The sequence below is a fragment of the Haematobia irritans genome, chromosome 2, assembly GCF_050003625.1.
Source record: "Haematobia irritans isolate KBUSLIRL chromosome 2, ASM5000362v1, whole genome shotgun sequence".
NCBI lineage: Eukaryota > Metazoa > Arthropoda > Insecta > Diptera > Muscidae > Haematobia > Haematobia irritans.
In genome coordinates this window covers 108,941,804-108,967,769 of record NC_134398.1, presented here as the reverse complement: position 1 = coordinate 108,967,769, position 25,966 = coordinate 108,941,804, and the positions used below count along the sequence as shown (strand labels likewise).

Genomic DNA, 25,966 nt, shown 5'->3' with positions numbered 1-25,966 from the left:
AGACTGCCACCTAACCTAACCAAACCTTGTTTTTAATTGTATCAAATATTAAAAATGTTCCTTCAACAGATGCGTTTAAAAAAGAATTGCATATTTGCTTGTATTTAGGACATGGGTTGACTTCCCTTATTTTTTTTTCTCAAAATTCATGCCAGAATTGTTCCAAATTTTGTTGAGAATTGCTCCACTTTATAAGATCTAAGATATTTTGTTTACCCCCAAAAATCCCCCCAAATAAATGTTACCCCTAAAAATCCCCCTAAACGTGTAAAAAAACCCTAAATTTGGGGGGGAAACCCCCACCCTGGCAACACTGGTCTGAAATTCCACGTGATCTGTCAAATACTAATGCATGAAAATCCTAACCTCAAAAGAATCACCCTTTACAACATAGCGAACAATAAAAACACTAATATGTTTACCATTTCTGTTTGTGCTGTACCGTGAGATCTTCATTTTTAATAAAATAATAAATAAAATTATTTTATTATTCTAAATTATGAACGACAACAAACCAATCCACCGGAGTTGCCACAACTTTCGAATTTCATTGTTACCGCGTTTTCTTCATGAATGCATTTTTATTGAAAATAATTGAACCTTCACATTAAGAAACATTCTCAATGTGATCTAAAGGTGTCAAAAATGGAAACCGGGATATCTTCGTCCAAAAACACTCTTGGAGCACATGGCGTACATCAAAATGTAGGTAATGACTTCCACTTTGATGTGCCGTAAGCAGAATTTTGAACGGAGTCCGTTTCTGACTTCTATGGTAGAATCTATGTTCTGCCCCCCCCCAGTGGAAAACTTAGAATCAGGGATATCTTCGTTAAAAAACACTGTTGGAACACATGACATACATCAAAATGTAGCTAATGACCTCCACTTTGATGTCCCATTAGCGGAATTTTGAACGAAGTCCGTTCCTGCCTTCCATGGTAGAATCTATGTTCTGCCCCCCAGTGGAAAACTTGGAATCAGGGATATCTTCGTTCAAAAACACTGTTGGAACACATGACATACATCAAAATGTGGGTAATGACCTCCACTTTGATATCCCATTAGCGGAATTTTGAACGAAGTCCGTTCCTGCCTTCCATGGTAGAATCTATGTTCTGCCCCCCAGTGGAAAACTTGGAATCAGGGATATCTTCGTTCAAAAACACTGTTGGAACTCATGACATACATCAAAATGTAGGTAATGACCTCCACTTTGATGTCCCATTAGCGAAATTTTGAACGAAGTGCGTTCCTGGCTTCCATGGTAAAATTTATGTTCTACCCGGGCAGTGGAAAACTTGGAATCAGAGATATCTTCGTTCAAAAACACTGTTGGAACACATGACATACATCAAAATGTGGGTAATGACCTCCACTTTGATGTCCCATTAGCGGAATTTTGAACGAAGTCCGTTCTTGGCTTCCATGGTAGAATCTATGTTCTGCCCCCAGTGGAAAACTTGGAATCAGGGATATCTTCGTCCAAAAACACTGTTGGAACTCATGGCATACATCAAAATGTAGGTATTGACCTCCACTTTGATGACCCATTAGCGGAATTTTGAACGATGTTCGTTCCTGGCTTCCATGGTAGAATCTATATTCTGCCCCCACCCCCAGTGGAAAACTTGGAATCAGGGATATCTTCGTTAAAAAACACTGTTGGAACACATGACATACATCAAAATGTAGGTAATGACCTCTACTTTCATGTACCATTAGCGGAATTTTGAACGAAGGCCGTTCCTGCCTTCCATGATAAAATTTATGTTCTGCCCCCAGTGGAAAACTTGGAATCAGGGATATCTTCGTTCAAAAACACTGTTGGAACTCATGACATACATCAAAATGTAGGTAAGGACCTCCACTTGACCTCCAGTGGAAAACTTGGAATCAGGGATAGCCTCGTTCAAAAACACTGTTGGAGCACATGGCGTACATCAAAATGTAGGTAATGACTTCCACTTTGATGTCCCATAACCATAATTTTGAACGAAGATCCTTCCTAGCTTCCATGATAGAATCTATCTACTAACCCTTAGTGGAAAAAATGTAATCGCTATTGCAGATATTACATCTGGTGAAGAAAAAAATCTTATAGCAACTGTCTCACGTGCCCTGGCCATAGACGATATAACCCATGTCATCAATTTCCAATTGTGATTTCAATTATTTTTGTATTTGATTTTCAGCTTATTACAAAAAATCATGAATCCAATTACCAAATTGTAGCCGCCGTGAAATTAATTTCAAATATTTTTGGATGAAGATATCTCAGAATGCATTTTTTTTCACTACATAGATGAAGGTGGGTAAAAAACCAATATGATTTTAACTTATAAATTCAATTCATTTATTATTATTAAAATATTTTAAAAATTTTTAATTTTGTTAAAATATATATTTGGTTTTAATCTGGAATGAAAAAACTCCAGATGTTTTTATTTGAGTTTTATTTAACCTTAACCTTTTGTCAAAAAATTGGAAGACAAAATCTTTAAGTCAACAAACTATTAAAAATGTAATAATCAATCAATTTTTTAATCAAATTTAAAACACAGTCAATTAAATTTTTAATTGAATCAATTAAAAAAATTAATTGAAATTTTCTTATGAAATCAATTAATTATATAATCAAGTATTTGTTTATGTCCAATTTAAAAAAGTATATAAATTAAATTAAAAAAGTAACTGTGACAACCTGCTGCACAAGGATTTTGAATTTGGCGTAACGGCCAAATTCTTGTCCAATGCTAAGCGGATCCGGTACGGTGGTCAAGGCTGCGGCTTAGCTCGCCGGATGGGGTGGTTCTTTCCGCTTTACCAGTTGCACATTTAAATTTATTTATTAGTACCGGTTGTTTCGTATGACCAGAGCTGGGAGTGACAAAAAGCTCTAAACAGTAATTATGTTTATACAGCTCTGGTATTTTTCTTGTATATTCTCAATGAGAGAAAATACTAATATGCATGTATTTGTGTTGCTCACTCTCCAGATGGTACAGAGATGGGACGTTTCATATTACAGATTTTGGGCTATAGTTGATTGTTTGAGACATTTTGTCTCAAAGGCTTGCTTGTCTACCTTGTTTAAATTTGACTTTATCTACATCGTTTTGTGGGAGAGTGTAGATGTTGTTTCTCTCCATGGCCGCCCGCCCCATATGACATGTTTTATCATCCATGGTATTTTTACTGCCATGTTTAAAAATACCCCAAAATTTGAAATTGCCTTTACATTATTCGACCGTTACTTTTTCAGCCTATTTGAACAAATCTAACACATATTAATTCTTTTTAAACAAGAAATCACATTATTTATTAATAGTTTAAGTTTCTTTCCATATATATATATAATTCTAATTGTTAATATTTTAACAATTTTAATTTAAAACAAAAATAAATGTCTAACAATAAAGTAGATATATTTTCGCAATGGTTATTTAGTGTTTATGCACGCTTTTTAGTTCAATTTCATAAATAAATCATCAAAAAATTGTAAACAAATTTATCTAAATATTTTTTTTTTTAATTATTATAAATTTTAACAATGGTTCAAAAAATATTAAAATTCATTGACAATATTAGTCAATAAGAATGAATATTTTTGGTTAGTGATATGATTGTTGGTAATATATATTTTTTTTATTTAATTTTGGAAATTTTAATTTAAATCAAAATATATACGGATATGTGGAAATATAATTCATTTTAATTTTACAGTTTTCTTTCTAAATATATTGAATTTTATAGACAAATAAATTGTCAATAAATTGGAATATATTTAAGAATTTAAATAAATTATATATTTTTTTGATGATATGATATATGAAATAAGACAATATAAACTAAATTTTTAAATGTTATATTTTTCTAATATTTCTGTTATATTATTTTATATAACGTTTTATTATATTATATTATATTTAAATTAAAGTTACATTTTTTTGTATATGATTATTTGTATTTAGTTTTTTTATGGCTCTTTTTTTTATTTCATGGGAGCAAGATTTTCTAAAGAAATCACAAAAGTAATGAAGAAAAAAAATATAAAATTAATTATGTTGAATTCTAAATATTGAAAATTATTGGCATACGCTGTCAATAAAAATGAATACTTTATACGCAAAAGGAAAGTAAACAATACAAATTAAACAAAAGCTTTAAAAAAATTTGTTTAAAGATTTTATCCTATATTTTTAAATATTACTTTTTGGTGATTTGTGCAGTGATATTTTTGAATATATATTTTAATGTTTAAGTTTTGTTCAAGGAACCAAAAATATTGAATTTTATTGACAAAAAAAGTAATCAATAAGATTGAACATTTTTAGTATTTTTATAAAATAAGTATTGATAATATCTCTGATTATACATTTACATTTAACAATTATAATAATAGTATAGTACAATATATATACAATAACAATATTTTTACTTCGATTTTTTTTTATGTTGGTGTTCTAATATCATTCATTATATAATTTTTCTTTTGTTCATAAACGATTTAGTTTTTTTTTACAGTGTATGTAGAATATATGAGTCTTTTTTAGTTTTAATTTTAATTTTTCTTTTTGTTTTTTTTTGCATGTATTTGAATATTTGTTTGTTACGTTACATATTATTTTTATTCTATCTTCGAATTTGTGCTCTTTTTCTGTTCATATAATGTTCTCTTCGTTTTTAGAGTGTAGTTAGTAATTATTTCTGTGATTTTGAGGTTAGCGTAATTATTTTTTTTTTTTATAAGGGGTGAGGATACACGTTAGTTACACACACAAAGACGTTGTTTTAAATATCATTACTTTTTTTTTTTTAATTACTGGTTTACCTTGATATTTTCTCTTTGCTGTGTATTGGCAACCACAACTTTTATAGCAGTGTTTACCCTGTTCAACAACCAGTTTGCCAAACTCACCACGTGGATTGGGTTTCAGGGCATAAAAATATAGATTGCCCTCATGTGTTTGTGATGCATATGACCCAGATTTAGATGGCTCTCAGGTATATTAGCCAAAAGTAGTCCAGAGGAATAGAGATGGCACTCTCGGCTCACGTGTATTCCTCTCCCTATCAAAAATTGGGTTTTGAACACTTTATTTAAATCCGCTGAATTAATATTTATACAATCAAGTGTCATTGAAATATACATCTCCATTTGTGATAAAATGTACAATATATTTATTCCCTTTATCTATTTAGCTTTTAACTATTTATTCATTTTAACTTTTACTTATTATTTTTTTATCAAATTATTTTCCCAAAACGATATGTAGATATATATTTCAATATTCCCTATATATATATATATTATCACACGTGTTTTTCCATTTATTCTTTCTTACCCTTATCTAATTTCTCCAAATATTTATATCCTTTGCGCACACATACGAATCATTACACAACTTTTCTTAATTTTAATCTTCAATAATTTTATTCAAAAGTTTAATAGTTCGACTTATTATTTATTAATTATTGGTGTGCACGCTTACGCTTTTAGAAAATGAAAGAGATCCTCTCTTGAAAAGCATAAAGCTTGAACCCAACTCAACTTCTACGCCGCTCACACTAACGCCGTTCACATTAATGCCCCATGAATAATCGATCGTGCAAATCGATTTTCTTTCTTATCGGTGACCAATTTTAAGTCCTGGGAGCATTATAAATCACATTTAAAGAAAAATATCAACAAAATCCTTTACGAATGAAAATTCAATGTGTGAATGATATATATAATGTAGGTGGCGATACTACCAATGTTATACCTCTTTGAAGTAGACATGCTTTCAGTGTGAATGACCAATATAAAAAAAATAAAGAAGCAGAAAAGCAAAACAAAATTTTTTTACGGAGGCAAACTCAATCTATTTTCTATTTCAAACGTTCATCACAAAGCCAACTATTTTTATGCAGCCAGTGGAATAAAAATAGTTGGGAATAAAATAACCATGAAATTATACTGAAAGTAGCAATAAGAATAATACAGTATATGAAATAATATCTGAATTGTTTGTTTGCCATTGTATCGTTGTGGTATTCTGTCTATGGTGTTGTTTTGTTCTCCCTTTTTTCTTTGCATCAATGAATAAACAAACGAAATGGTAAGTTAGAAAATGTCCATAAAAATTGTCAAATAATATAATTCATACTCCTTTCAGGTATCATCGCATCCAAGAAAGCAAAAATAACACAAAAACGGGTACACAAATATATGTTGACGATGTCCCTTTGTATGGAAATACATTGCATTGCAAAATATTTGCTATATGAGTGTATAATGGCTGGACACTTCATGTGTGACGTCTTTCTCGTACCTGTGGTAATATTCACGGGTCATAAATGTTCCTGTTGTGCATGCCAAGAACTTCGTGGCCAAAAATCAATTGTCCCTATCATGTACAAGCGATATGAATTGTGGCAATTGTAGGCATGCAGTTTGTTACCTGTGTGTTCGATGTGGACAGTTTGAATACAATTCCTGAGAAAGGCTGTTTGGCAAAGATAAGTATACATTTGTTTGTGAATTGTGATTACATATTACTAATTCTCTTATTTCCTTTTTACAGGTATATTTCCCATACAATTTCTAATATTCTCTTATTTTTCCTTTCCTAGATTCCAATTCCAGTTCACAAAGAAAATTGTCATCGGTGACTGTCGGTAACATTCAAAAATATTATAATATTATAATATATGATTTCTATTGCAACAAAATGCAGCCAGAGACAAAATTTTCAACCCTAAAAATAATGATCTGTTTTGTGGTGAATGTCTGATGTTTGTGCATTACAACCTTCATATCACATCATTACCTGTCGCAACTATGAGCAATGTGGTGTCATTGGCATGTCTAACGAGAACAAAGTGGAAAAGGACGCGTTTCCTGCCTGTTACACAGCGATTGGAAATGTTTGGCAAAAAAAATTTTATGTGGCAGCACACCTGAAAAATTTTCTAACGAGAACTGTTTACGATATTGGTCCTGTATATATGTTATGACAAATATGAAATGTAAAAAAGATAAGTATTCTTCTGAGATTGTTTCTTTCGGCAATATCCTAATTCATTTTTCTCTTTTTCTTTCCAGGTACATTTATATCATAAAAATCTAATATATTTCTTTTCCTTTTTATAGGGGAAAAGGTGTGCGAGTGAATATATGACAAAATGGTTTTATTTAATTCATCATCAACACTGTCATCAAATGAAGGAGTTATAATTTATTAGGTGAGAGTATATTATTTGTAAAAATAAGGTATTGTAGGCATATACAAGTAGTGTATAGTAATGTTAGGACTTTTCATTGTTTAAGATGTTGTGCGTGTATAATTCCTATTAGTTTCCCATTTAGATTTTCGATTTCGTATTGGCAGTTTCCTATCGATTTTCTAATTCGACATTTGAGCCATGGTTTGCATAATTTCGCATTTATGCCTTTCGCGAAATTGCTCTGAACAAAATTCTTCCTAAAGACTTCTTGTCCAGGCTTAAATTGTACATATCTCGATCTCTTATTATAAGTCTTTTCATTTCGTTCATAAGCCTGGTGTAGTTTGGTTCTAATTTTATCAGAAATCAATTGCATTTGGTCTGCCTTTGGCAAAATCTGTGTTTCACCATCTGAAAGTGCACCTAATTTTCTCAAAATTCCATATGCGTCAGCATGAGTTATCATATTATAACCTGTGAGTGCAAAATAAGGTGTCACACCTGTTGATGAATGAACTGTTGATCGTAGCGAACATTCTATGCGTGATAAATTTTCATCCCAACGATTTTGATCAGTATGTAGGTAGCTTCTTATGCAACTCAAAATACTTTGGTTCACCCTTTCACTGGCGTTTGACTGTGGTGAGTGAATGGGTGTTTTCATATGTCGAATACCAAAAACGTTTAACATATTTTGAAATGCCTCCGAAGTAAATTGTTTGCCGTTATCAGAGTGTATTATTTCGGGAACACCAAATTTATAAAAAATTTCTTCTATAAGAAATTTGTTCACATATTTTACTGTGGCCTTCGACATAGCCTTTAATAAGACAAACTTTGTCTTATGATCTAGGACGATAAAAATGAATATGTTTCCTGATCGTGAACGCGGATATGGGCCTAGAAAATCTATATAGAGTTTCTGAAACGGTCTGAATGTAATTGTCTCTTTACCCATAGGAGGTCTTAGGGTTTGTTTAGGGTGTTTTATCTCTTTGCATACATCACACTTTTTTATGAATTCCCTAATCTGTTTCACCATAGTTGGCCAATAGAAATATTGTCGAATATTGTGAAGAGTTTTCACAATGCCACCATGCGAAGTATTTACCTCATGCGACCTGCCTATCACTTCATGTGTTAACTTTTCAGGCAACCATATTTTCCAACAGTCCTCTTCATTATCGATTTCCTCTCGGTTAAATTTTACTCTCTTATAAACAATACCTTCTCTCACTTTCAAATCAGGTAGACGAGTCCTGTTTTGTTCAACAGTGTCGATTAACTTTAAATATGACTCATCCCGGAATTCACTAGAGTCGAAATCGATTATACCTGTTTGTTCATATTCGAGTCCCTCCATGTCTAGTCGTGACAACATGTCAGGTACAATATTTTTCGAACCTTTCCTGTGTTCGATTGTGAATTTGTATCCTTGTAACTTCAAACTCCAACGAGCCAGACGTCCATTCAGGTCACTCTGTCTCATGAGCCACTGTAAACTGGAGTGGTCCGTGATTACAGTGAACTCCATGAGTTCGACATATTGTCTAAACCGTTCTATCGCCAAGATTACAGCAAGACACTCTTTCTCAGTGGTAGAATAGTTTCGTTGGGCCGAATTCAATTTCTTAGAAAAATATTCAATGGGATGTTCGCCATCGTCACTATCTTTTTGAAAAAGAACAGCTCCAACGCCCACATTCGACGCATCACATTGAATGTAAAAGGGCTTGCTGAAATCAGGGCTGATTAGAACTGGACTAGAAACCAATCGAAGTTTTAGTTGCTCAAATGCATCAAGAGCCTCGGGTGTTAAATTGAACTTAGGCGATTTCTTTAAGGTATCGGTTAGTGGAGCGGTAAGGGTAGAAAACTCGTGAATGAATCTACGATACCATCCTACTGTCCCTAAAAATTTCCTTACATCTTTCGCACATTTAGGTGGCTTTATATTGACGATTGCCTCAACCTTGCTAGAATCTGTTTTCAATTTGCCCCCTCCTACTATATAACCTAGGTAACGCAATTCTTTATGGCAAAATTTTGATTTTTCCATATTTATTGTGAGTCCTGCTGCCGATAATTTTTGTCCCACTGTCCTTAACATATCCATATGCGTTTCGAAATTGGAAGACACGACAAGTAGATCGTCAAGGTATACAAAAACTCGGTCTTTCAACTCTGAAGGAATCACTTTATCCATCAGGCGGCACATCCGTTGAGCAGCATTGCACAGTCCAAAAGGCATCACCTTAAATTGATAGTGTGGACGGCCTTGTACTGTGAATGCTGTCAACGGACGGCTCGATTCCTCCAGAGGAATTTGCCAAAAAGCATCCTTTAGATCTATTGACGATATAAAATGTGTATCTCCCAATCTCGATAATAATCCGTCAATGTTAGGTAGCGGATAAGCATCCTTGCGAGTAACCTTGTTTAGCTCTCGGGCATCCAGGCAAAGACGATTTTTGCCTGGTTTTACCACAAGAGTAACACGGTTATTCCACTCTGCCTTTTCTGCTACTTCAATGACGTTAAGTTCTAACATACGGTCAAGTTCAGTGTACATTAATTTTTGGACAGCAGGGCTCACTGGGAAGTATCTCATTTTCCTAGGTGTCGCATTACCTACGTCAATAGTGTGTTGCTCTAGATGTGTTCGACCTAAACCATATTCACTATAACAACGAAAAGTGCGTTTTACCTGTTCTAATAAAATATTTTGTTCATTTGTCAGTATATGTACTTTAGGTTCTTCAACATGTTTGAAATCAATTTCGTTAATCTCATTTTCAAAACAAATTTTCAAGCCCAACTTTTTCCAAAAATCATATCCTAATATGAGTTCTTGTTTTAAAGTTGGCACTAAATAAAAAAGCATCTCATGTGATTTATCTCCACATTCAACTTCCAATAGCACTTTGCCAATAATTGTTTGCCTTTTTCCATCAGCTGTCCTAAGGCTAGATTTAAAATCCATAACTGTTGCTTGTAATTTTTCTACATTTTCCAAACATGAACTACCTAGGCAGCTAATGGACGCGCCACTGTCCATCAAACCCGTAAATTCATGTCCATTTAATTTGACATTCATATACGGTCGAATATCATTGTCCATATTCAAACAGGCAGATTCAATTTCCCTACGTTCACGTCTCCTTCTCTCATATCCTTTTCGGGCCTTTAAAATCTTTTTGCTAATAGGAGGTAAAAAATCATGAAAAATCCTTGAACGTATCTGCTCATAATTCCTTAAGCGTTGTTCGTATGGAATTATAGTTTTAAGATTTCTCGTAGCTCGAGTGCAGGTAAATGTAGAGGATTTATTTTGAATATTTCCTGTAGAATTTATTTCATGATCATCATCTTGTGTAGAAGCGAGTCTGGTTGAATAATTATAATTCTCTCTATCATTTACTGAGCTGTCGCCTTTTCTGAACATGTGTGCCCAGTTCTCATCATGTTCCTCTGCTGGTTTCCCGAGCAACGAGGACATTTCGGTGAGGTTACGCCGTCGAACCCACATTTCAAACAAAATATGGCTCTCTGTTCAACCGGACAGTCTATAAATGTATGACCAGGTTGTTTACAATTCCAGCAACTCAGTTGCTTGGTAGTGTGTTTGATTTCCTCCATATCATATGTCTCCTCTTCAGGTAAGCCATCTGCAAACATTTCGTTCACCCTTCTGAAATGTTGATTCTGTCTTGATTGTCCAAAACATGACCGCTTTGCGATTGTCCTTTCGGCTCTCTTACATTCATATATCAATTCATCTATTGTTTGAATGTTTTTAGGGTAGATCAGTTGAATGAGACCATCTTTTAGATTGTCCTTTATAAAACGAATCATTTCATCTTCGTGAATTGGAAAACGCATTTGGTTTCTAAGTCTCTTAATTTCGGAAATAAAAACATCTGCCGCCTCAGATTGCATTTGTCTTCTTTCCATAATCCTTCTCTGAATTTCGAAATCACTTTCGAAATTTCTGAATTTGCGTATGAAATTATATTTCAACTGACCCCATTCGCAATAAGGGTTTTGTTGCCTGAATTCCCATAGCCAATCATATGCGCGTCCGGATAGTAAATGGTGAAAACCCTTTACAAACACATCCCACGGGCAATTATAATCAACTCGCAATGATTCGGCTCGGAATACAAAATCCTCGACACTTACTGTTTTCGATGAGCCATCAAAACATAGTCCCCTCTTTTGCAGTTGCATTGGTGTGACTGGTTTGTAGCCCATCGTGAAATTCTGTGTATGATTAAAATTATTAGGAATATTAAATCGTACATTAGGGTTCGAATTATACTGCTGATGAAAGTCATTGTTATCCATAAAATGGTTATGATGACCCTGTTGTGAATTTGGATTGAAAGATTGATGTATAAAACCATGCGTGTCATGGCGAGTACATTCATGATCATTACCCCTACTACCTGACATTCGAATGTTTCCGTGTTCATCAATTGAACTTCTTATAGCCCTTGGGATCATTTCCTGCAAGGTTTGTTCAATCGAACGCATAATACTTGCTTGTGCAGCTCCCACAGAGGCTTCAACATAATTTCGAATACTTTGTGCATCATTAGCAGTTTCATGGCCAGGATTAACATTCTCTTCTAGAGTAGGCATGGTAGGTCGCCGATTCTGTTGCGACATTCTTGAAAATTCCCTACGGATTTCCTGAGCTGTGATGCTACTGTAATCGGGTGTCGTGATAGAAGTTAATGATCCTGGAGAAGATGAAATATTAGGGCCTAAATGTCTCTGTCCTGGCACTGACATCGATGGGTTAATATCGTTCCTATTCGTCTCAATAACAGTTCGATTCGGATCTGATATAGCGGAATTATTATTGCCAGCATTCAAATTAATACCCGTATTCTGATTGTTGGACGTAATACCATTTCTAGCTGCAATGCGGCTAGAAGATCGAGAACCTCTTCTACTTGGCATTATTCTACCGGTCAAAAACAAAGTTATAAAAATCCCCTTTTTATGATAAACGCAAAACAAATACAGTATTATTATGATTCGTAAAAAGTAAAAGTGTTGGCCAATTTTCGCATGAAAATATTTTCTAGATTAGGTAATATGAGAAACAGCAATTGATTTTTTTTGTAAATAATTTAAATTTGGAATTTGTATACACAATTTTATATATGTTAACATGTACTTAGTGTAAGTTAGTAATATGAGTAATGTTAGTATGAATGATGATTTTAACACATAGAACAAAACAAATAATTGTTAATTTTTGTTAATTATGTTGATGTTAATTACATTAATTATTAATTTATGTTTTCTTTTTTTTTTTTAGGTAAGGACAAAATTAATAGCTGGCTGAATTTTCGTAACGGTTCAAATGATAAGGCAATTAGGATTCAAAATTTATTCATGATATCTTTAATTATATAGTTTTAAATATAATTTTAAAAATATTAATATAAGATATATTTCGATGTAGATATAATCTGGTATAAGATCTTTTTTTACAATAAAAAATCCAACAAAAATCTAGTCAGATTTAAACAAACGTGTTTTTCATTTATGTGGGTATTATGGCAAGCAATCAAAAATCGATACACTGAAAAAAATGTGAAGGGAAATAAATCATTTCATTCTATATCAATACAAAAACAAATGTATATTTAGCTCTATAGCATTACAATACATGCTTTTTGTTTCGATTATTGAACGTTTCGATTTAGTTTGATCTCAAGATTCAAAATAATTCCAAAAGACAATACAACACAGGCATGGCAATATAATGCGGTCCGGGATACTGCTTAAGGTATTTATTTCTCATCGTAAGTTATGGGCTATTGAAATCTACAAACAAAACAAATGGATGTAATGGGAAAACAAAAAGTAGTCCCATGTTGCTGGGCGCCAAAATGTGACAACCTGCTGCACAAGGATTTTGAATTTGGCGTAACGGCCAAATTCTTGTCCAATGCTAAGCGGATCCGGTACGGTGGTCAAGGCTGCGGCTTAGCTCGCCGGATGGGGTGGTTCTTTCCGCTTTACCAGTTGCACATTTAAATTTATTTATTAGTACCGGTTGTTTCGTATGACCAGAGCTGGGAGTGACAAAAAGCTCTAAACAGTAATTATGTTTATACAGCTCTGGTATTTTTCTTGTATATTCTCAATGAGAGAAAATACTAATATGCATGTATTTGTGTTGCTCACTCTCCAGATGGTACAGAGATGGGACGTTTCATATTACAGATTTTGGGCTATAGTTGATTGTTTGAGACATTTTGTCTCAAAGGCTTGCTTGTCTACCTTGTTTAAATTTGACTTTATCTACATCGTTTTGTGGGAGAGTGTAGATGTTGTTTCTCTCCATGGCCGCCCGCCCCATATGACATGTTTTATCATCCATGGTATTTTTACTGCCATGTTTAAAAATACCCCAAAATTTGATATTGCCTTTACATTATTCGACCGTTACTTTTTCAGCCTATTTGAACAAATCTAACACATATTAATTCTTTTTAAACAAGAAATCACATTATTTATTAATAGTTTAAGTTTCTTTCCATATATATATATAATTCTAATTGTTAATAATTTAACAATTTTAATTTAAAACAAAAATAAATGTCTAACAATAAAGTAGATATATTTTCGCAATGGTTATTTAGTGTTTATGCACGCTTTTTAGTTCAATTTCATAAATAAATCATCAAAAAATTGTAAACAAATTTATCTAAATATTTTTTTTTTAATTATTATAAATTTTAACAATGGTTCAAAAACTATTAAAATTCATTGACAATATTAGTCAATAAGAATGAATATTTTTGGTTAGTGATATGATTGTTGGTAATATATATTTTTTTTATTTAATTTTGGAAATTTTAATTTAAATCAAAATATATACGGATATGTGGAAATATAATTCATTTTAATTTTACAGTTTTCTTTCTAAATATATTGAATTTTATAGACAAATAAATTGTCAATAAATTGGAATATATTTAAGAATTTAAATAAATTATATATTTTTTTGATGATATGATATATGAAATAAGACAATATAAACTAAATTTTTAAATGTTATATTTTTCTAATATTTCTGTTATATTATTTTATATAACGTTTTATTATATTATATTATATTTAAATTAAAGTTACATTTTTTTTGTATATGATTATTTGTATTTAGTTTTTTTATGGCTCTTTTTTTTTATTTCATGGGAGCAAGATTTTCTAAAGAAATCACAAAAGTAATGAAGAAAAAAAATATAAAATTAATTATGTTGAATTCTAAATATTGAAAATTATTGGCATACGCTGTCAATAAAAATGAATACTTTATACGCAAAAGGAAAGTAAACAATACAAATTAAACAAAAGCTTTAAAAAAATTTGTTTAAAGATTTTATCCTATATTTTTAAATATTACTTTTTGGTGATTTGTGCAGTGATATTTTTGAATATATATTTTAATGTTTAAGTTTTGTTCAAGGAACCAAAAATATTGAATTTTATTGACAAAAAAAATAATCAATAAGATTGAACATTTTTAGTATTTTTATAAAATAAGTATTGATAATATCTCTGATTATACATTTACATTTAACAATTATAATAATAGTATAGTACAATATATATACAATAACAATATTTTTACTTCGATTTTTTTTTATGTTGGTGTTCTAATATCATTCATTATATAATTTTTCTTTTGTTCATAAACGATTTAGTTTTTTTTTTACAGTGTATGTAGAATATATGAGTCTTTTTTAGTTTTAATTTTAATTTTTCTTTTTGTTTTTGTTTTTTTTGCATGTATTTGAATATTTGTTTGTTACGTTACATATTATTTTTATTCTATCTTCGAATTTGTGCTCTTTTTCTGTTCATATAATGTTCTCTTCGTTTTTAGAGTGTAGTTAGTAATTATTTCTGTGATTTTGAGGTTAGCGTAATTATTTTTTTTTTTATAAGGGGTGAGGATACACGTTAGTTACACACACAAAGACGTTGTTTTAAATATCATTACTTTTTTTTTAAATTACTGGTTTACCTTGATATTTTCTCTTTGCTGTGTATTGGCAACCACAACTTTTATAGCAGTGTTTACCCTGTTCAACAACCAGTTTGCCAAACTCACCACGTGGATTGGGTTTCAGGGCATAAAAATATAGATTGCCCTCATGTGTTTGTGATGCATATGACCCAGATTTAGAAGGCTCTCAGGTATATTAGCCAAAAGTAGTCCAGAGGAATAGAGATGGCACTCTCGGCTCACGTGTATTCCTCTCCCTATCAAAAATTGGGTTTTGAAGACTTTATTTAAATCCGCTGAATTAATATTTATACAATCAAGTGTCATTGAAATATACATCTCCATTTGTGATAAAATGTACAATATATTTATTCCCTTTATCTATTTAGCTTTTAACTATTTATTCATTTTAACTTTTACTTATTATTTTTTTATCAAATTATTTTCCCAAAACGATATGTAGATATATATTTCAATATTCCCTATATATATATATATTATCACACGTGTTTTTCCATTTATTCTTTCTTACCCTTATCTAATTTCTCCAAATATTTATATCCTTTGCGCACACATACGAATCATTACACAACTTTTCTTAATTTTAATCTTCAATAATTTTATTCAAAAGTTTAATAGTTCGACTTATTATTTATTAATTATTGGTGTGCACGCTTACGCTTTTAGAAAATGAAAGAGATCCTCTCTTGAAAAGCATAAAGCTTGAACCCAACTCAACTTCTACGCCGCTCACACTAACGCCGTTCACATTAATGCCCCATGAATAATCGATCGTGCAAATCGATTTTCTTTCTTATCGGTGACCAATTTTAAGTCCTGGGAGCATTATAAATCACATTTAAAGAAAAATATCAACAAAATCCTTTACGAATGAAAATTCAATGTGTGAATGATATATATAATGTAGGTGGCGATACTACCAATGTTATACCTCTTTGAAGTAGACATGCTTTCAGTGTGAATGACCAATATAAAAAAAAAAATAAAGAAGCAGAAAAGCAAAACAAAATTTTTTTACGGAGGCAAACTCAATCTATTTTCTATTTCAAACGTTCATCACATAACATAAAGAAATTTTGTTTAGTTTTAATTCATAAACTCGAATGGAAGGAGATTCTCTTTACATTTGTTTATACAAATCTAAAACTTTCATTTTAAGGTCTGTACTATGTTCGGTTTTCCCGTTGAAATTTTCGTGGTTACTTCATTAAAATAGTTTAATTTGAAGAAGATAATTAAATTTAATTGATGCGCATTTTATTTTTTATCGAGATTTCGTCAAGCTTTAGCAGAATTATGTTTGTTTTCATTTACAATTTTGATTATTTTAGAAAAAGTAATCGAGAAAATAAAATGATTTCCAACTCGAACATAGTACCCACCTTTAACAGCAAAAATGTTACTACATACATATTTTAATAAAAATCACCTTTAACGTTACTAATGAATATGTAATAGATTTTTATGGAATCAATAAAAATGTTTGTGCTAATTCATAGGTCGTTTGGAAGATTTTCCATGTTATTTATTACCACTACGACCGCCATAACTAACGCCTACTCTACCACATTGCGTTCGATTATGTGCTTCTTCAGCACAGCGTTCTTTGGTTTTAGCAAAAGGTTCAGCCATGGTCGGGAGTCAGATGGTATATCCTGACCAGCTTCTTCAGGTATAGGAATTAATTCCGATGCTATGCCCCAATCGGATCGAGTTCTATAACTAAATATAGCACTGTTACTGTATTCTTCGATATTTCGGAACTGGAAATTGATGACATGGGTTACATCTTCTATGACCAGGTCACATGAGGCGATATCAGTTGCTATAAGATTGTTTACTTCACCAGAGATAATATCTGCAATAGCGAAATAGAATTTTTCATTCTTTTCAACAATTTCGATTGTTTGCTCGACCAAATCCAATGATACATCACGCACCGGTATGGGATTGTTCAAATAACCGTCGGTAAAATGTCGGACTCCTAGCACTTGTCATTACGGGTTATTTATCGGGCCGTATATCCAATGATATCTTCCGAATCTGAGGGTCAAAACCCATATCCAAAATACGATGAGCTTCATCTAAAAATGGATAAGTAATAGTGGCTGTGTCAATAACATTCGCTTGTACAATTTAAACGATCAGGAGTGCAGATAATAATTTCCATACTACCTCCAACACATCCAATTTGTTCACGGCGATTGCCTTCTCCATAAATCATATTCCTGAATGAATTCTGTTGTTCCCTTCTTTCTCAATTTGCATGCCAATTCACGTATTGGCGCCAAAACGCTATGGCTGTGGAATATTTTGATGTAAAGGGTGATTTGTTAAGAGCTTGATAACTTTTTTTAAAAAAAAAACGCATAAAATTTGCAAAATCTCATCGGTTCTTTATTTGAAACGTTAGATTGGTCCATGACATTTACTTTTTGAAGATAATTTCATTTAAATGTTGACCGCGGCTGCGTCTTAGGTGGTCCATTCGGAAAGTCCAATTTTGGGCAACTTTTTCGAGCATTTCGGCCGGAATAGCCCGAATTTCTTCGGAAATGTTGTCTTCCAAAGCTGGAATAGTTGCTGGCTTATTTCTGTAGACTTTAGACTTGACGTAGCCCCACAAAAAATAGTCTAAAGGCGTCAAATCGCATGATCTTGGTGGCCAACTTACCGGTCCATTTCTTGAGATGAATTGTTCTCCGAAGTTTTCCCTCAAAATGGCCATAGAATCGCGAGCTGTGTGGCATGTAGCGCCATCTTGTTGAAACCACATGTCAACCAAGTTCAGTTCTTCCATTTTTGGCAACAAAAAGTTTGTTAGCATCGAACGATAGCGATCGCCATTCACCGTAACGTTGCGTCCAACAGCATCTTTGAAAAAATACGGTCCAATGATTCCACCAGCGTACAAACCACACCAAACAGTGCATTTTTCGGGATGCATGGGCAGTTCTTGAACGGCTTCTGGTTGCTCTTCACTCCAAATGCGGCAATTTTCCTTATTTACGTAGCCATTCAACCAGAAATGAGCCTCATTGCTGAACAAAATTTGTCGATAAAAAAGCGGATTTTCTGCCAACTTTTCTAGGGCCCATTCACTGAAAATTCGACGTTGTGGCAGATCGTTCGGCTTCAGTTCTTGCACGAGCTGTATTTTATACTGTTTTACACCAAGATTTTCGCGTAAAATCTTCCATGAGGTCGAATAACACAAACCCAATTGCTGCGAACGGCGACGAATCGACATTTCACGGTCTTCAGCAACACTCTCAGAAACAGACGCAATATTCTCTTCTGTACGCACTGTAGGCATTCGTGTGGTTGGTTTAATGTCCAATAAAGTAAAATGAGTGCGAAACTTGGTCACAATCGCATTAATTGTTTGCTCACTTGGTCGATTATGTAGACCATAAATCGGACGTAAAGCGCGAAACACATTTCGAACCGAACACTGATTTTGGTAATAAAATTCAATGATTTGCAAGCGTTGCTCGTTAGTAAGTCTATTCATGATGAAATGTCAAAGCATACTGAGCATCTTTCTCTTTGACACCATGTCTGAAACAGTGTTGCCAGGTAATTTTTGATTCTTCCCCCCAAAACTTAAGAAAAAACCCCTAAATTGGTCTAGAGTTTTTTCAAAAACCCCCAAAATTTTTAAGTATGTAAATAGTACAAAAAAAGACCCAAAATTTCGTTAAAAAATATATATACTGAAAGAAGATTTTTTCTGAGGAACACAATTTTTTTATGCTAAAAAAATTCTTTTGAAGTAAGTAAAAGTTATTAGATAAAATCATTACACCACTTGTCAGAAACCGAACACCAAAAAGTTTTTCAGCGCTGGATTATCCCACCTCAGTAATACTGGTGACATTTCTGAGGGTTTCAAAGCTTCTCTAAGTGATTGCACTGCAATGTGCATATAAAAAGGAGGTACCTTTACATTGAGCTTAACATGGAATCGGGCAATGATAAGAGAGAAGTTCACCAATGTGGTATCACAACGGACTGAATAGTCTATGTGAGCCTTATACGTCAGACTGCCACCTAACCTAACCAAACCTTGTTTTTAATTGTATCAAATATTAAAAATGTTCCTTCAACAGATGCGTTTAAAAAAGAATTGCATATTTGCTTGTATTTAGGGACATGGGTTGACTTCCCTTATTTTTTTTCTCAAAATTCATGCCAGAATTGTTCCAAATTTTGTTGAGAATTGCTCCACTTTATAAGATCTAAGATATTTTGTTTACCCCCAAAAATCCCCCCAAATAAATGTTACCCCTAAAAATCCCCCTAAACGTGTAAAAAACCCCTAAATTTGGGGGGGAAACCCCCAACCAGGCAACACTGGTCTGAAATCCCACGTGATCTGTCAAATACTAATGCATGAAAATCCTAACCTCAAAAGAATCACCCTTTACAACATAGCGAACAATAAAAACACTAATATGTTTACCATTTCTGTTTGTGCTGTACCGTGAGATCTTCATTTTTAATAAAATAATAAATAAAATTATTTTATTATTCTAAATTATGAACGACAACAAACCAATCCACCGGAGTTGCCACAACTTTCGAATTTCATTGTTACCAAGTTTTCTTCATGAATGCATTTTTATTGAAAATAATTGAACCTTCACATTAAGAAACATTCTCAATGTGATCTAAAGGTGTCAAAAATGGAAACCGGGATATCTTCGTCCAAAAACACTCTTGGAGCACATGGCGTACATCAAAATGTAGGTAATGACTTCCACTTTGATGTGCCGTAAGCAGAATTTTGAACGGAGTCCGTTTCTGACTTCTATGGTAGAATCTATGTTCTGCCCCCCCAGTGGAAAATTTAGAATCAGGGATATCTTCGTTAAAAAACACTGTTGGAACACATGACATACATCAAAATGTAGCTAATGACCTCCACTTTGATATCCCATTAGCGGAATTTTGAACGAAGTCCGTTCCTGCCTTCCATGGTAGAATCTATGTTCTGCCCCCCAGTGGAAAACTTGGAATCAGGGATATCTTCGTTCAAAAACACTGTTGGAACACATGACATACATCAAAATGTGGGTAATGACCTCCACTTTGATATCCCATTAGCAGAATTTTGAACGAAGTCCGTTCCTGCCTTCCATGGTAGAATCTATGTTCTGCCCCCCAGTGGAAAACTTGGAATCAGGGATATCTTCGTTCAAAAACACTGTTGGAACTCATGACATACATCAAAATGTAGGTAATGACCTCCACTTTGATGTCCCATTAGCGAAATTTTGAACGAAGTCCGTTCCTGCCTTCCATGATAAAATTTATGTTCTGCCCAACCCTGTGGAAAACTTGGAATCAGATATATCTTCGTTCAAAAACACTGTTAGAACACATGACATACATAAAAATGTGGGTAATGACCTCCACTTTGATGTCCCATTAGCGGAATTGTGAACGAAGTCCGTTCCTGCCTTCCATGGTAGAATCTATGTTCTGCCTCCCAGTGGAAAACTTGGAATCAGGGATATCTTCGTTCAAAAACACTGTTGGAACACATGACATACATCAAAATTGTGAACGAAGACCGTTCCTGGCTTCCATGGTAGAATCTATGTTCTGCCCCCCAGTGGAAAACTTGGAATCAGGGATATCTTCGTTCAAAAACACTGTTTGAACTCATGACATACATCAAAATGTAGGTAATGACCTCCACTTTCATGTACCATTAGCGGAATTTTGAACGAAGTCCGTTCCTGCCTTCCATGGTAGAATCTATGTTCTGCCCCCCAGTGGAAAACTTGGAATCAGGGATATCTTCGTTCAAAAACACTGTTGGAACTCATGACATACATCAAAATGTAGGTAATGACCTCCACTTTGATGTACCATTAGCGAAATTTTGAACGAAGTCCGTTCCTGCCTTCCATGGTAGAATCTATGTTCTGCCCAACCCAGTGGAAAACTTGGAATCAGGGATATCTTCGTTCAAAAACACTGTTGGAACTCATGACATACATCAAAATGTAGGTAATGACCTCCACTTTGATGTACCATTAGCGAAATTTTGAACGAAGTCCGTTCCTGCCTTCCATGGTAGAATCTATGTTCTGCCCAACCCAGTGGAAAACTTGGAATCAGGGATATCTTCGTTCAAAAACACTGTTGGAACTCATGACATACATCAAAATGTAGGTAATGACCTCCACTTTGATGTCCCAATAGCGGAATTTTGAACGAAGTCCGTTCTTGGCTTCCATGGTAGAATCTATGTTCTGTCCCCAATGGAAAACTTGGAATCAGGGATATCTTCGTTCAAAAACACTGTTGGAACTCATGACATACATCAAAATGTAGGTAATGACCTCCACTTTGATGTACCATTAGCGAAATTTTGAACGAAGTCCGTTCCTGCCTTCCATGGTAGAATCTATGTTCTGCCCAACCCAGTGGAAAACTTGGAATCAGGGATATCTTCGTTCAAAAACACTGTTGGAACACATGACATACATCAAAATGTAGGTAATGACCTCCACTTTGATGTACCATTAGCGAAATTTTGAACGAAGTCCGTTCCTGCCTTCCATGGTAGAATCTATGTTCTGCCCAACCCAGTGGAAAACTTGGAATCAGGGATATCTTCGTTCAAAAACACTGTTGGAACTCATGACATACATCAAAATGTAGGTAATGACCTCCACTTTGATGTACCATTAGCGAAATTTTGAACGAAGTCCGTTCCTGCCTTCCATGGTAGAATCTATGTTCTGCCCAACCCAGTGGAAAACTTGGAATCAGGGATATCTTCGTTCAAAAACACTGTTGGAACTCATGACATACATCAAAATGTAGGTAATGACCTCCACTTTGATGTCCCATTAGCGAAATTTTGAACGAAGTCCGTTCCTGCCTTCCATGATAAAATTTATGTTCTGCCCAACCCAGTGGAAAACTTGGAATCAGGGATATCTTCGTTAAAAAACACTGTTGGAACACATGACATACATCAAAATGTAGGTAATGACCTCTACTTTCATGTACCATTAGCGGAATTTTGAACGAAGGCCGTTCCTGCCTTCCATGATAAAATTTATGTTCTGCCCCCAGTGGAAAACTTGGAATCAGGGATATCTTCGTTCAAAAGCACTGTTGGAACTCATGACATACATCAAAATGTAGGTAATGACCTCCACTTTGATGTCCCATTAGCGAAATTTTGAACGAAGTGCGTTCCTGGCTTCCATGGTAAAATTTATGTTCTACCCGGGCAGTGGAAAACTTGGAATCAGAGATATCTTCGTTCAAAAACACTGTTGGAACACATAACATACATCAAAATGTGGGTAATGACCTCCACTTTGATGTCCCATTAGCGAAATTTTGAACGAAGTCCGTTCTTGGCTTCCATGGTAGAATCTATGTTCTGCCCCCAGTGGAAAACTTGGAATCAGGGATATCTTCGTCCAAAAACACTGTTGGAACTCATGGCATACATCAAAATGTAGGTATTGACCTCCACTTTGATGTCCCATTAGCGGAATTTTGAACGATGTTCGTTCCTGGCTTCCATGGTAGAATCTATATTCTGCCCCCACCCCCAGTGGAAAACTTGGAATCAGGGATAGCCTCGTTCAAAAACACTGTTGGAGCACATGGCGTACATCAAAATGTAGGTAATGACTTCCACTTTGATGTCCCATAACCATAATTTTGAACGAAGATCCTTCCTAGCTTCCATGATAAAATCTATCTACTAACCCTTAGTGGAAAAAATGTAATCGCTATTGCAGATATTACATCTGGTGAAGAAAAAAATCTTATAGCAACTGTCTCACGTGCCCTGGCCATAGACGATATAACCCATGTCATCAATTTCCAATTGTGATTTCAATTATTTTTGTATTTGATTTTCAGCTTATTACAAAAAATCATGAATCCAATTACCAAATTGTAGCCGTCGTGAAATTAATTTCAAATATTTTTGGATGAAGATATCTCAGAATCCATTTTTTTCACTACATAGATGAAGGTGGGTAAAAAAACAATATGATTTTAACTTATAAATTCAATTCATTTATTATTATTAAAATATTTTAAACATTTTTAATTTTGTTAAAATATATATTTGGTTTTAATCTGGAATGAAAAAACTCCAGATGTTTTTATTTGAGTTTTATTTAACCTTAACCTTTTGTCAAAAAATTGGAAGACAAAATCTTTAAGTCAACAAACTATTAAAAATGTAATTAATCAATCAATTTTTTAATCAAATTTAAAACACAGTCAATTAAATTTTTAATTGAATCAATTAAAAAAATTAATTGAAATTTTCTTATGAAATCAATTAATTATATAATCAAGTATTTTTTATGTCCAATTTAAAAAAGTATATAAATTAAATTAAAAAAGTAACATAAAGAAATTTTGTTTAGTTTTAATTCATAAACTCGAATGGAAGGAGATTCTCTTTACATTTGTTTATACAAATCTAAAACTTTCATTTTAAGGTCTGTACTATGTTCGGTTTTCCCGTTGAAATTTTCGTGGTTACTTCATTAAAATAGTTTAATTTGAAGAAGATAATTAAATTTAATTGATGCGCATTTTATTTTTTATCGAGATTTCGTCAAGCTTTAGCAGAATTATGTTTGTTTTCATTTACAATTTTGATTATTTTAGAAAAAGTTATCGAGAAAATAAAATGATTTCCAACTCGAACATAGTACCCACCTTTAACAGCAAAAATGTTACTACATACATATTTTAATAAAAAATCACCTTTAACGTTACTAATGAATATGTAATAGATTTTTATGGAATCAATAAAAATGTTTGTGCTAATTCATAGGTCGTTTGGAAGATTTTCCATGTTAGTTACTACCACTACGACCGCCATAACTAACGCCTACTCTACCACATTGCGTTCGATTATGTGCTTCTTCAGCACAGCGTTCTTTGGTTTCAGCAAGAGGTTCAGCCATGGTCGGGAGTCAGATGGTATATCCTGACCAGCTTCTTCATGTATAGGAATTAATTCCGATGCTATGCCCCAATCGGATCGAGTTCTATAACTAAATATAGCACTGTTACTGTATTCTTCGATATTTCGGAACTGGAAATTGATGACATGGGTTATATCTTCTATGACCAGGTCACATGAGGCGATATCAGTTGCTATAAGATTGTTTGCTTCACCAGAGATAATATCTGCAATAGCGAAATAGAATTTTTCATTCTTTTCAACAATTTCGATTGTTTGCTCGACCAAATCCAATGATACATCACGCACCGGTATGGGATTGTTCAAATAACCGTCGGTAAAATGTCGGACTCCTAGCACTTGTCATTACAGGTTGTTTATCGGGCCGTATATCCAATGATATCTTCGGAATCTGAGGGTCAAAACCCATATCCAAAATACGATGAGCTTCATCTAAAAATGGATAAGTAATAGTGGCTGTGTCAATAACATTCGCTTGTACAATTTAAACGATCAGGAGTGCAGATAATAATTTCCATACTACCTCCAACACATCCAATTTGTTCACGGCGATTGCCTTCTCCATAAATCATATTCCTGAATGAATTCTGTTGTTCCCTTCTTTCTCAATTTGCATGTCAATTCACGTTTTGGCGCCAAAACGCTATGGCTGTGGAATATTTTGATGTACAACATAGCGAACAATAAAAACACTAATATGTTTACCATTTCTGTTTGTGCTGTACCGTGAGATCTTCATTTTTAATAAAATTATAAATAAAATTATTTTATTATTCTAAATTTTGAACGACAACAAACCAATCCACCGGAGTTGCCACAACTTTCGAATTTCATTTTTACCATGTTTTCTTCATGAATGCATTTTTATTGAAAATAATTGAACCTTCACATTAAGAAACATTCTCAATGTGATCTAAAGGTGTCAAAAATGGAAACCGGGATATCTTCGTCCAAAAACACTCTTGGAGCACATGGCGTACATCAAAATGTAGGTAAAGACTTCCACTTTGATGTGCCGTAAGCAGAATTTTGAACGGAGTCCGTTTCTGACTTCTATGGTAGAATCTATGTTCTGCCCCCCAGTGGAAAACTTAGAATCAGGGATATCTTCGTTAAAAAACACTGTTGGAACACATGACATACATCAAAATGTAGGTAATGACCTCCACTTTGATGTCCCATTAGCGGAATTTTGAACGAAGTCCGTTCCTGCCTTCCATGGTAGAATCTATGTTCTGCCCCCCAGTGGAAAACTTGGAATCAGGGATATATTCGTTCAAAAACACTGTTGGAACTCATGACATACATCAAAATGTAGGTAATGACCACCACTTTGATGTCCCATTAGCGAAATTTTGAACGAAGTCCGTTCCTGCCTTCCATGATAAAATTTATGTTCTGCCCAACCCTGTGGAAAATTTGGAATCAGAGATATCTTCGTTCAAAAACACTGTTGGAACACATGACATACATCAAAATGTGGGCAATGACCTCCACTTTGATGTCCCATTAGCGGAATTTTGAACGAAGTCCGTTCTTGGCTTCCATGGTAGAATCTATGTTCTGTCCCCAATGGAAAACTTGGAATCAGGGATATCTTCGTCCAAAAACACTGTTGGAACTCATAGCATACATCAAAATGTAGGTATTGACCTCCACTTTGATGTCCCATTAGCGGAATTTTGAACGATGTCCGTTCCTGGCTT

The 25,966-nt window shown here is 33.7% G+C and overlaps 1 protein-coding gene and 2 long non-coding RNA genes across 3 annotated transcripts; 1 reads left to right on the top strand and 2 right to left on the bottom strand.

The window, feature by feature from the left end:
* The first annotated feature begins 5,976 nt into the window (after positions 1-5,976).
* Positions 5,977-12,729, top strand: LOC142226004 (uncharacterized). Its single transcript, XR_012719561.1, has 3 exons — positions 5,977-6,104; positions 6,162-7,230; positions 12,545-12,729. It is a non-coding gene; the product is annotated as an uncharacterized LOC142226004 (long non-coding RNA).
* A 2,496-nt stretch (positions 12,730-15,225) lies between these two features.
* Positions 15,226-18,009, bottom strand: LOC142226003 (uncharacterized). Its single transcript, XR_012719560.1, has 2 exons — positions 17,444-18,009; positions 15,226-17,352 (listed from the first exon to the last, which is right to left on the bottom strand). It is a non-coding gene; the product is annotated as an uncharacterized LOC142226003 (long non-coding RNA).
* Positions 18,010-24,038: 6,029 nt separating this feature from the next.
* On the bottom strand, positions 24,039-24,688 carry LOC142223718 (putative ATP-dependent RNA helicase DDX43). The gene is made up of 2 exons (XM_075293568.1): positions 24,549-24,688; positions 24,039-24,466 (listed from the first exon to the last, which is right to left on the bottom strand). The coding sequence occupies exons 1-2, from the start codon at positions 24,667-24,669 to the stop codon at positions 24,165-24,167; spliced, it is 423 nt and encodes a 140-aa protein (XP_075149683.1). The 5' UTR covers positions 24,670-24,688; the 3' UTR covers positions 24,039-24,164.
* Between the last annotated feature and the right edge of the window lie 1,278 nt (positions 24,689-25,966).

Bases quoted from the DNA above. Each gene is read 5' to 3' on its own strand.
- LOC142223718 (XM_075293568.1), bottom strand. From the start codon at position 24,669: ATGGGTTTTGACCCTCAGATTCCGAAGATATCATTGGATATACGGCCC. The intron at 24,467-24,548 runs GTGCGTGATGTA...TCGCTATTGCAG, and splicing joins ATTTGAACAATCCCATACCG to ATATTATCTCTGGTGAAGCA.